This window comes from Carcharodon carcharias, chromosome 7, assembly GCF_017639515.1.
Source record: "Carcharodon carcharias isolate sCarCar2 chromosome 7, sCarCar2.pri, whole genome shotgun sequence".
Taxonomy (NCBI): domain Eukaryota; kingdom Metazoa; phylum Chordata; class Chondrichthyes; order Lamniformes; family Lamnidae; genus Carcharodon; species Carcharodon carcharias.
This window is the reverse complement of record NC_054473.1, coordinates 17,025,897-17,038,598: the sequence shown is the minus strand read 5'-3', so window position 1 is coordinate 17,038,598 and position 12,702 is coordinate 17,025,897. Positions and strand designations below refer to the sequence as shown.

Genomic DNA, 12,702 nt, shown 5'->3' with positions numbered 1-12,702 from the left:
TTATAATATGGAAACCAGAACTGTGCTCAGTACTCCAAGTGTGGTCCAACCAAAGAAGTTTAACATAAAGTCTCTGGTTTTCAAATGAAGCATCCAGAAACAAATCCCAGTGCTTGGCTTTGCTCTTTTTGTAGCCTTATTGACCTGTTTTTCTACTTCTGGTAGTCTGGGTTCCTGAATTCCCAGATCCCTTGGCTCCTCTACCTCATTTAAATATTTACTTTCTAAGGATTATGTGGTCTTTTTATTCTTCCCACCAAAATGCACCACCTGACTCTTTTCTGTGTTGGAATTGTATTTTCCAATTACAGTCCCGTTGATGCATGAGTAAGAAATAGGAAAAGAGAGAGCTTTCATTTGTGCAGCCCCTTCCATGACCTTACGGCCAATTAAGTGCTTTTGAAGCGTAGCCGCTGCAGAAATTGTGGCAGCCAATCTGCGCACAGCAAGATCCCACAAACAGCAATAAATATGTTGGGTGTTTGGGTGGTAAATGTTGGCCAAGACAGCCCTCCCCACCTCTCTCCCCTCCTCTTCAAAGAATGCTGTAGGGTCTTTCACTTCTTCTGCCTGAGAGAGTTTAATGTCTCATCCAGTAGGTGACACCTCTGAGATGTCAGGCTTCAGTACCTGGACTGGGGCTCAACTGTCTGACTCGGGGGTGGGGGGGAGGTGAGAGTGTTACCCACTGAGCCATGGCTGAATGAGGGTAGTCTCAGTTTTCATGACCGATTTCATTTTCTTGCATTCGAAGTCAATCACATTTAACTATCAAGATTGAGTAATTTGATAACAGACTCTGAGAGGGAGTTGCTAAGCAAGTTGTTAAATGAGGTGTGATGACAATGTGTGAATGCTAGTTACTCAGCTAAATGGGTTTATTTGTCACAGAGATTAGAGGTTGGCAATTATTAATTTGTGTATCCAATGTAAAATGACTTTGGGGCAATTGCTGGCCAGTCAGTTAACAAGATCAAATCGTCAACTGCTTCTAAATAGGTTACAATGGCAAAAAAATTGGATTCTTTGGCTACATTCAATTATCAGATAAAGAATAGTGATACCTTTTGCTAAGAAGCTCACATGTGGAAATGGCTTAATGACTTTGATAAATTCCTGAAGGAGTGCTCTTTCAGTGATGTTTAACCTGCTGCTCACCATCTGATGTTCTAGAATACAGCACGCATTCTCCTTTTTAATTGCAGTTGAGTTTAACAATTGAACTAGCGGACACAGGTTAAAAGTAAAGGGGGTCGCCCATTTAAGACGGAGGGGAGAAGAAATGTTTTCTCTGAGGGTCGTGAATCTTTGGAACTCTCTTCCCCAGGGAGTAGTGGAGGCAGGGTCACTGAATATTTTTAAGGCAAAGGTAGATAGATTCTTGACTAACAAGGGAAGTCGGAGGTTATTAGGGGTAGGCAAGGATGTGGAGTTGAGGCCACAATCAGATCAGCCGTGATCTTATCGAATGGCAGAGCAGGCTCGAGGGGCCGAGTGGCCTACTCCTGCTCCTAATTCATATGTTTGTAATCATCCAGCACAGAAGGTGCTTGTGGTCCATCCTTACTGTGTGGACTCTTTGAAAAAGCCCAGACTGTTACTAACCTAACTGGCTGGTTGATTCTGCTTTTTCATCTGTGCAGAGAGCTTGTCGTTACGATGGGCAGATTGTGATATTTGGAGCTGACTTTCAGGAGAAGCTGAAAAGACAGAAATACTTCCTGGTAAGTGGAGGACGAGGCCTGAGATCCTGTTTGCTTTGTATTCTTATCCTCCCATAAAATATTGGTGCCCAATGGCATGACCGATTTCAGCACCACCATAATGAATTCCCTTGCCCATTCACCTTGCGGCATGACAATGCAGGACATTCTAGACCCATGGCTGAGTGCAGATCAAAGCTTCTGTAACTCCATAGTGTATCTGTGAAGACCTTTACCCCAGTGCACCCTGTTTTCCTCCACCCGCTGGCCTTCTGTCCTCATGCACTCAATGTGACAATCGATATTGAGTTAGCGGGGGTGCCTGGGTTAGATTATGAGGAGAGATTGCATAAATCTAAGCTTGTATTCCCTGGAATACAAAAGGTTAAGTGGCAACTTGATTGAGGTTTCTAGGATTTTTGAAAGTAATTAATAATGTCGATAGAAACTTTTTCAGCTGGTGGTAGAACAGGTTCCAGCAGTCTAAGCCCGTTCTGATAAGAGGGTCTTAAAATAAGTATCAGTTGAGCAGTTACCCTCTGAATCTTTTACAGAGCCTCGAGAACCCCACATTTGAGGTGACTAAAAACTGGATGTTGTAATATGGGTTCTTTAGAAGTCTCAATAATGAGATCTTGAGAATCGTATATTTAAACATGAACCATTTATTGTTAACCTTTAACTATTTACATATCCCAGGTTATTGTCACACATGGTGCTGTTACCTCCATGCAGGCTGCTTCCAGGGCATTCTAGACTGTTCTCTCAGTCTATTACCGTGTGACTCTATACATCATACCGTTGGGAGTGCTATACTCCAGTCCCACATTGACCCTTTCTCTACTGAGCACCTTACATTGCAGTGGCATGCAGACACATGCAACATCATACAACACCAGGTACTCCATTTTAAATACTGTCAGTCTAAGGCCTTGCAGAACATAACTATTGGCATTTATAAAGAGTCATAAACAGTATAACTTCCCAAGGAACTTCACAGAAGCACAATCGGACAAAATTTGACACCGAGCCATTTCAGGTGCTATTGAGACAAGTGGTCAAAAGTCTGGTCAAAAAGTTAGATTTTAAGGAGCATCTTAAAGCAGGAGTGAGGGGTAGTGGGGTTGGATTGGGGGGGGTGGTTGAGGGAGGCAATTAAGACCTCCTAACTGAAGACCTGGCTGCCAGTGTGGGCTGAGGGAACAACCTGGGACTTTCCAATCAAGTTAAGGATCGCAGCTCGATCAGGGTGTGATGAGGACAGCAGAGCTTTGGGCTAGTTTTCATTTATGAAAAGTGGTTCTGAGAGGCTGCAGAAGGAGCAGCCAGACCTGGGGGTGACTGGAAGAGAAATGAGGGCCTTAGGGGGCTGGGCGGGGGAGGTAAGAATGGAGTTTGAGTTTTACAGAGATGAAACAAGGTGGCACTGGACTGTTGGAACTCCACTCGGATTGGGATTTGGAACTCCGCTCGGGAACAGGGCACATAGTCAGTGTCAAGTGTATAAACTGCCCTCTGCAAAAAAATGAATTCCTCTCGAGAGCAGTACATTCTTTCCCTCATTGTTAAATTACATCAGCTTATCTTCTTCTTAGTTACGGGATGCTGCAGCTTTAAGAAGAGAATGCACGCATGTGAAATCTTGATTTCATTTAGGAAGTTAAGCTACAATACGAAAGTGAGAACTCCTTACGTGAAAGTGTGTTTGGAGACTCCCAGGGGTGAAGGTGATGGAGTTTATAAAGTGGCTACATTTACTTGCAATACCTGTAATGTTTGTAGGCGGCAGTGTGATTGGGGTTGGCAATGTTAAATATAACAGTGGCTGGTGAAACAGTCGGAGGCTGGATGCTGCTATCAAAGTCACATGGCCCTTTCTCATGGTGACTGTAGCTGTGTTTCTGAAATGTGATATTTACAATTTTAAGCATTCTCCTTTAGTTTAGTTCAATAATGGTATTATTGGTACTTTCAGCAGAAACACCCGAGCCCCAACCCTGGTGTGATTCTTGGCCCATTGCGAAAGTTTAGCTGTCACCATCTTCCCCCCTCTCCCGCCACCCCCTCACTCCGACATAGTCTGAGAGGATCTGTCCTGAGAGCCTTTCCGACTTGGGATTCCGTGCGTCTTCTCCATTGTTTCAGCCTCACCACGCTGCTGTCCTTTCTCCTCCTTCCTCTCCCTATTCATCTGCCTCCTTTTCAACTTTCCCACCACCACCCCTCCCCCACCCCCAATCTCACTTGGATGTCCCACAAGCGTATCTGCTTTCTGACCCACCCCCCACCCCCCCCACCCCCCAATCTTATCTCACTCGCCCTGTCCTGGCCTACATTGGAAATGTGCTGCCTAGTGTCCTTGGAGGAATGCTTTACCCTTGCTGTGCTCCTAGGTAGGCGCTGGTGCCATTGGGTGTGAGCTGATGAAGAATTTTGCCATGATTGGCCTGGGAGCAGGAGAAGACGGGAGCATTATAGTGACTGACATGGACACCATCGAAAGATCTAACCTCAACCGGCAGTTCCTCTTCCGACCCGGTGACGTTACGGTGAGTTGCTTTCTTTTCACTTCAGTGGAGAGGTTAAAAGGAGGGTGTTGGCCATGAGCCTAGTGTAGGCCGAGCAGGGAAGCTGCTTTGACACTAAAGAAGCTTGATTGGCGACCCGCTCACCACCTTAAACGTTCACTTCCTCCACCATCAGCACACAGTGGCTGCAGGGTGTGACATCTACAAGATGTACTGAGGCAACTCGCCAAGCCTCCTTCGACAGCACCTTAGAAGGACGAGGAGAGCAGGTACTTGGGAACACCACCAGCTCCAAGTTTCAAAGGCGAGTGTGTGCAGACCAAGATCAGGAGGGCAGCTTCCCTCCCCTGAAGGACATCAATAAATGAGTTGTGTTTTTTTTTATCACCATCCAGTAGCTCCTTGCTAGCTTTCCTTAGTGCCAGTGCACAGATGACTGTGGTATCAGACCTTCAAGAAGAAACAATATAAAATAAAGGGCACAATTCTAAAGAGGATGCAGGAACACAGGAACCTGGGGCTTAATGTACAAAGATCATTAAAGGTGACAGAACAGTTTGAGAAAGCGGTTTAAAAAAACATACAGGATCCTGGGCTTTGTCAAGAGAGATGTAGAGCACAGAAGAAAGGAAGTGATGATGAACCTTTTTTACAAAACTCTGGTTCAGCCTCAAATAGAGTATTGCATCCTATTCTGAGCACCACACATTAGAAAGGATGTGAAGGCTTTCGAGAGGCTGCGGAAAAGATTTACGCGAATGGTTCCAGGGATCAGGGACTTCAGCTATGTGGATAGATTGGCGAAGCTGGGATTGTTCTCCATACAGAAGAGAAGGTTGAGAGAAGATTTGGTGTTGGTGTTCAAAATCAGGAGGGTTCTAGGCAGAGTAAATAGGGAGGATTTGTCCCCATTGGCAGAAGTGAGAACCCCTATTTAACGTGATTGACAAAAGAACGATGGCAACATGAGGAGAAACTTTTTTCTGCAGTAAGTGGTTAGGATCTGGAATGCACTGCCTGAGAGTGGGTGGAGGCAGGTTCAATTGTGGCTTTCCAAAGGGAATTGGATGAGCACCAGAAGGGAGAAAACTTGCAGGATAGACAGGGAAAGAGCGGCAGAGTGGGAGTAGCTGAGTTGATCTTGGAGAGAGCTACATGGACATAACAGGCCGAATTGTTAATAGAATCCAAGCCAGTTGGTGAAGTTGAAACCAAGACACAGAGCTTTTCTTTACAGAGAGAGTTCACTAACTTGTGCAGTCTCACAACTCTATTCCTATACCCAATGTCCCCTATTTATGCTCTTTTGACTATACCTAATTTGACAAATTAACAGGTGAACAGATCAAATTAAGTAAATAGGTCAAATCAAATTAAAGTGATAGCCCCTTAAAATGGAACTGTAATAAAGGAGAACGTTTTTAAAGCAACCTTTATGGAGTCAAATTAAAATTTCATTTTGGGGGGGCTCCTCTATTTATGCATGCTCCAATTATTTAATAAGACCATGCCCTTCACCTCTGTATCCTAACAATACGACTAACATGCCATTAACACGAATGTGGTGTGACCATGATTCCTATCCCTAGTTTGGGGTATATGTTTGGGCCCTTTTCTCTCTGCAGTGACTGGACCCGCCACAGAATGGCAGCAGCATCCCACTGATCCGATTTTCAGTCGCATCTATAGAAAAGCCTTTCCCTGGGAGCGTTGATTCAGAGTGAAGTGTATTCCTACAGTCCCGCACTCCCACTGGGGAAAGCACACTCGTGGAGATCGTGGATTGGTGACAGGGCTGAAACAGCGTTAACCCTTATTCTCTAGCCTCTGCTTTCTGTCAACTCGGCATTCCCACTGCGACTGTGGGATCAGAGAAATGAGTTTGAGCAGTCCCCTGACTGGACTGCCATCTCAAAATTACACTCACCGGTTATTTATATCTGGGTGTGTGATCAGCATTAAAATGATGAACGAGAGTAGAAAGAAATCCTCTCATCTTTCTTTTGCCTTCCCTTCTCACACCCCCTCTTCCTGAGACTCTGCATCTCTCTCTCTCTCTCTCCCTCTCTCTGTCTCTCACTCTCCCACTTCCTCTTTCTCTTGAGTCCATCCACTTTTCCATGATGTACTATGTTTGTTTTATCGCATGTTCCTGAAATATGTATTGGCAACGATCCAGACATCCCAGGATAATGATATTGTAGCTAACAGTCTGGGACTTTGGGGTCTATTACATTAAGCCTTTTGAAGTCGGCAGTGTCGTATTAACATTAAGATAACCCGGTGTTCTCGTTTTTTTTCTCTTCCATTCTGAAAATCCCATGAATTAAGAGAGCCGAGGGAATGAAGGGTCCTGGGGAAAAGGCAGGAAAGTGGAGTTGAGGATTATCAGATCAGCCGTGATCTCATTGAATGGTGGAGCAGGCTCTGGAGTGGGCTGAATGGCCTACTTCTGCTCCTACATCTTATGGTCTCTTTTCTTCAATGCCTTAACTGCTCCAGTCACTGGGCGATGCTGACTCCTGATCTTTGAGAGATGTTTATACACTATATTTTATTATCCTTTCGTGGGATACAGCTGTCACTGGCAAGTCCAGCATTTGTTGCCCCATCCCTAATTGCCCTTGAACTGAGTGGCTTGCTGGACTATTTCAGAGGGCAGTTAGGAGTCAACCACGTTGCTGTGGGTCTGGAGTCACATGTAGGTCAGAGCAGGTAAGGACGGCAGATTTCTTTCCCTAAAGGGTGTTAGTGAACCAGATGGACTTTTACAACTGTTTCATGGTCACCATTACTGAGACTAGCTTTATATTCCAAGTTTATGAATTGGATTTAAATTCTACCAGCTGCCATGGTGGGATTTGAGCCCATGTCTCCAGGGCATTAGCCTCCACCTCTGAATTACTCATCTAGTGACATTACCACTATTACCACCATCTTCCCCAGTCGAATATCCTTTCATCCGAACACCTCCAAAAAACCAAATGTCCCTTTGAAGGGATCCTAAAGTGCGTCAACGCGAACTTCACCGACCTCTTGCGCAAGGAGTCTGTGACCCGAGCCAACAAAATAAAACATAAAAATAAAGACAAACTTGTGAAACAAAGGCCAATGTTGATGAGGCTGTTGAAGCTGGAAGAACTATTCACAAAGGCCTCCAAGCAGAGAGTGCACCAACGCTCTGAACCCTGCACCAAATCACGCCCGAAAACCCGAAAATACCTGGGGCGGAATGTTTCCCTTGAACGGGACTAAAATAGTGGGCAAACGTCCCGATGTCATCATGCACTCTCGCGATGTTTCGCTTGGCGGTCGCTCACACGAGAGTTAGCACCGTGTCCGCCAACAATTTAGGGGCCAATTAAGGCCCTTTCTTAATTCATCCGCAGGATGTGGGCTTCGCTGGCTGGGCCCAGCATTTATTGCCCAGCCCTAATTGCCCCTTGAGGAGATGGCGGTGAGCTGCCTTCTTGAACCGCTGCAGTCCATGTGGTGTAGGTACACCCACAGCGCTGTTAGGGAGGGAGTTCCAGGATTTTGACCCAGCGACAGTGAAGGGACGGCCGATATATTTCCAAGTCAGGATGCTGAGTGGTTTGGAGGGGAACTTCCAGATGGCGATGTTCCCATGTGTCCGCTCCCCTTTTCCTTCTAGATGGTAATGGGCGTGGGTTTGGAAGATGCTGTTGAAGGATCAATTAATTAAACGGAATTTTTTTTTGCTGCCTGTCCAAGTGCTCAGTCGGCAGCTGGCCGAGTAAGCCAATCGGCTTTCGCATTGTTTTGCAAAACCTCATCCACGGGCGAGATGAGGTTCCAAACAGTGATTTTTTTAAAAAACTTTTAAAACTCATTTTTGACATGTCCATGCTCATGCGACAGAGTCACATTAGAGGATGTGTTTCTCTTATTTTTCCATTCTTTGTTTTTCATGTTAACTATCTTCAGCTCCCTGAGGCAGCTCTGTGCGTTTCGAGTCCTTCAGCGCTGAGGAAGAGTAACACGGACTCGAAAGGTTAACTCTGTTTCTCTCTCTCTGCAGATGCTGCCAGACCTGCTGGGTTTTACCAGCGTTTTCTGTTTTTATTTCAGATTTCCGGCATCTGCAGTATTTTGCTTTAATAGTATAAGAAAGAGCTTGCGTTTGTATAGCACCTTTTCACAGGCTCAGAACAGCCCAGAGCGTTTTACAATCAAAGATGTACTTTTGAAAACAAAAGTAAAAATACCTGGAAAAACTCAGCAAGTCTGACAGCATCTGCAGAGAGGGATATGGTTAACATTTCAAGTCCGTAAGACTCTGTCGAAGGGTCATGAGGACTCGAAACGTCAACTCTTTTCTTCTCCACCGATGCTGCCAGACCTGCTGAGTTTTTCCAGGTAATTCTGTTTTTGTTTTTGTTTTGGATTTCCAGCATCCACAGTTTTTTTGTTTTTATTTTTATTTTTGTTTTGGATTTCCAGCATCTGCAGTTTTTTGCTTTGATCTAAGTACTTTTGAAATGTAGTCTCTGTTGTCATGCAGAAACTGGGGATGCTAGTTTGCATACAGCAAGCTCTCACAAACAGCAATGTGATGATGGTTGAGAATAAATGTTGGCCTGGGAGAATTTGTCCTGCTGTTCGTCGAACAGTGTCATGGGAGCCTACACGTCCACCTGAGAGGGAAGGCGCGCCTCATCTGAAAGACACCACCCCTGACAGTACAGCACTACCACAGCACCGCAGGGTCAGCCGAGGCTTTTATGTTCAAGTCTCTGGAATGGGACCTGCACCCGTGACTTGTTGATTCAGAGGCGCAAGCGTTACCACTTACTAGCTGAACTACACCTGGCACTGTAGCGGATTACTTCTTTCAGCCTACAGCTCCCGTAACTAATTTCTCAATTTCTAACCTCACGGTTTCTGACTGTGTCACGCTTCAAAAGACATCATGAGCTCCTGATCTCAGCTCTTCTTTCGAGGCTGGGGACGGGTTTACAATCAATGTGCTTCGCTGCAGGGAGAGGAATGGGGGGAGGGAGAGTTGTTCTGCCCTTTACTTTACTTGTCCTCCTCCCCTGTTCTTGTGAGGAAGAAGCCAGTATTTGCTTTGTATCTCCCAGGGTGGCGTGTCCAAGACTTAGAAGCTCACTGTGTGCAAGTTATGGGGTGGGGGAAACAAATAACCAATTGTATTTTTATAGCACCCTTATTGTGGTTAAAAATCTCCCTAAGGCGCTGTCACAAGAGTGGTATCAAACAAAATCGGCACCGAGCCACACAGGGGATATCAGGGCAAAAGTTGCAGGTTTTAAGGACTGTCTTACAAGAGGATAGAGAGAGAAAGGCATTGAGATTTAGGGAGTGAGTTCCAGATCTTTGGGCCTATGCAGCTGAAGGCACGGCTGCCAATCGTGGACCAATTAAAACTGGGGAACCTCAGGAGCGCAGCCATCTCGGAGGTTTCCAGGGCTACGTTCAAGGCAAAGTGACAGGATTTCTGACTGGAAGGACCCTGAGCAAAACAAGTTCAGACTGAGCCCAAGTCGCTTGGCGATTGCACAGAATTGCACAAGAACTTAGCACCTGCTGCAGCCTCGCAGACACTGCAAAAATAGCTGGTTTTGGGGAAAAAGTCGCAAGTGCGTTTGAGACCAACCTGACCACCCTGACCAACCCCGTGCTGACTGGGAGTGTTTTTTGCATTGAGGTGTGAGTAATAATGCTGGCCCACCTCCCCTCAACCACCACCACCATCAGGGCCCGGCACCCCCTCAAAAAAAAAATATGGGACACGAGAACTGGAAAGAAAACATAGAGACCAATTATTTATGCCTTAAATTTTAAAATCTGCTGTTCGGGGAAAATGTCCTCGGGATATTTGCAAAGCCCCTTAAACCCTTTGATCTGTTTGCATCACGTTGTTCATAGACTTCTGCTGCTCTCGTGAGTCCAGTCAGTGTTAGTGACGGGAACGCTCTTTGTGTCTCTTCCATGGAGCCTGGTGTCTGGGAGTGGGAGCTGTGTGTGGGAGCGACCATGAGCAGTCTCTCAGCAGAGCATCACAGAGCCTGATAGTGGAGAGTGTGTTTGTAACTAGAGATTCTGTTAAATTGACCGAGGATGTAAAGGGCATTGGAGGATGGCATTGTTAGTCGGGGTAATCAACCACTGGAGTCACGATCTTGTGGAGTCTGGAGAAGAGGGTTTGACAATGTATCCGGAGAGAATATTAACCCTTATAATAACGGAGTTAAGGAAGTCCTGCATTTGCACAGTGCGTTTCATGGCTTTAGGTTGTCCCAAAGTGCTTTACATCATTTAAGTTTCTTTGAAATGTAAGTGTTGTAACAGAGGAATGGGGTAGCCAATTTGTGCACAACAAGCTCCCACAAACAGCAATCTAACAAAGATTTAGCACTCTTTCCTCCTCTTTTGTTCAAAATGGTGCCAAGGAATTTTTTATCTAATAGAGCAGACAGGACCTTGTTAAACATCTCATCCAAAAGATGGCGCCTCCGATAGTATTTGCACTTCCTCACTGATTTGCTTGTTGTAGGTCTGTCCCTGTAAACACACGTGACTTTTTCATGCATCCCGCAGTACGTGTTGGCGTCTGTGCGTCTTTAAATGTCAGTCTGTGCGTCATCTCAGCTGGGGGAGCTGTTGGAACGTTACAGTTTGCGCCCGGGCTGCAGAGGCAGACGATGTGCCAGTTATCCCATTCCTGAACACCACGCGGTTACCCCTTCGGCACAGTGGGGTGCACCGGTGTGGACTTTAACAGAGCCGGACAGTGACGCCTTAGTGGTCAAATAGCCTGCTGATACTGACTTTCCCATGCATGATAAATGGGGACCAGAGGTTGGAGCTCACTAATCCTAGTCCAGCTTCCTCCTCCAGCCAGTTACGCAATTTTTCCCAGGCTGTTTGCAGCCAAATTCATTTCTCTCTCTCTCTCGTCTAAATGACTGGATTGTGTTCTCTGAAACCCCACCTCTCACTGAAAGCTGATTAAAAGCACATGTACTGTTGAGTCTCCTCAACTGATTCTTCCTATTCCAACATCTTTATGGACTATGATTTTTTCTGTTGGTACCCGCCACCTAATTAACCACAAGATGGTGAAATAACCATTTTTTATTTCAACACGTCACTACACTGACTTTCAAAATATTTGTTCTCTTGCAGAGGTTATTTGCTGTAAGACAAATGGTTCAAACATAAAATTTCTTTTCTGCCCCTGGTGTGTTTTTTGTTTACTTGTGCTGGGTTATTTTTTCTGCCTGGTGAAGGATTAAAGGAAAGGCTGGCAGCTGATCACATAAGGAGTTCTGCAACAAGGACACACAACAACAACCATTGCTTTAAAATATGCTGTGAACAAAGGAAAATCTTTCAAAGTGTTTGACAGAAGCATAATCAGAAATGAACACTGAGCCAGATAGTTATTTGGTAATACAGAACTTGAGCTTTGCAGGAAAAAAAAAAGAAACATTTTGTCGAAGCTTTTCATCTTGCACTCACCAGGATAATTTGCAAGAATGCAGCGCAAGGGAAACAAAACAAATTTGTACTGTATGAGAAGAGAGTGCTGATTGGTAGGCAAGTGGACTCTGATAGGTAGAGGCGTTACCATTGGAGAATGCACCAGTTGATGGTGACTGACAGTTGACTGACAAGCATTGTTTGAAATGTAAACCAGGCAGCTTGATTCTGATTGGTCAAGACATTGCCTTGAGGAATGAACCAGCGAATGGCTGTCACTTATTTTGTTTAGCTGAAACAGGCGCAATGTATGTTCATGTTATTCTGTCTGCAAAGAACAGGGCCCTGTGTATTAATACATGTAGCTTCCAGTACACACACACATGCGCTATACTGCAAGCCTGGCTGACAAACTTAAATTGGTTATCAGCATAATTCTTAGCACACATACCTAGCCAGATATTAGGAGGGGCGAACAAAAGCTTGGTCCAAGGAGGTGGCTTTTAAGGAGAGTCTTAAGGGAAAAGTTGGAGGAGATTAGAGAGAGACTTCTAGAATGCCAGGTCTGGTAACTTTAAGCAGGACAAATAATGGTGGGGAGAAGCACTAGAGGACAGAGTCAGAGGAAGGAAGACTTTGGGGGAATGGGGTTGTAGGGCTGGAAGAGGTTACAGAGAACAGAAGTGGCAAAGGGACAAACGCAAGTGTGAGGATTTAAAATTTGAGGCCTTGGGGGCTGGAAGCCAATGTAGGCCAGCGGGCACAAGGGTAGATGGGAGAAGACAGCTTGGCACTGTATTGGATATGGGCAGTAGAGTTTTAGCTGAGTTGAAGTTTATGGATGGCGGTAGATGGAGGAATGACCGGGATATCATTGGAACAGTAGATTCTGGAAGTGACCTGGGCTTGCATGAGGATTTTGCACATCCGATTTCAACACAGTACAGCATGTGATATAGGAACAGGAGTAAACCATTCAGCCTCTGGAGCCTGATCTCTTT

At 45.3% G+C, this 12,702-nt stretch overlaps 1 protein-coding gene across 4 annotated transcripts in view; it reads left to right on the top strand.

The window, feature by feature from the left end:
* LOC121279936 (ubiquitin-like modifier-activating enzyme 1) overlaps positions 1-12,702 on the top strand; it is a 252,922-nt gene that overhangs the window by 37,120 nt on the left and 203,100 nt on the right. For all 4 annotated transcript variants that reach the window (XM_041191513.1, XM_041191514.1, XM_041191515.1 and 1 more), the window contains exons 12-13: positions 1,644-1,724; positions 4,097-4,252. In XM_041191513.1, the coding sequence (XP_041047447.1) occupies positions 1,644-1,724; positions 4,097-4,252 (237 nt within the window). The remainder of the gene's footprint in view (positions 1-1,643; positions 1,725-4,096; positions 4,253-12,702) is intronic.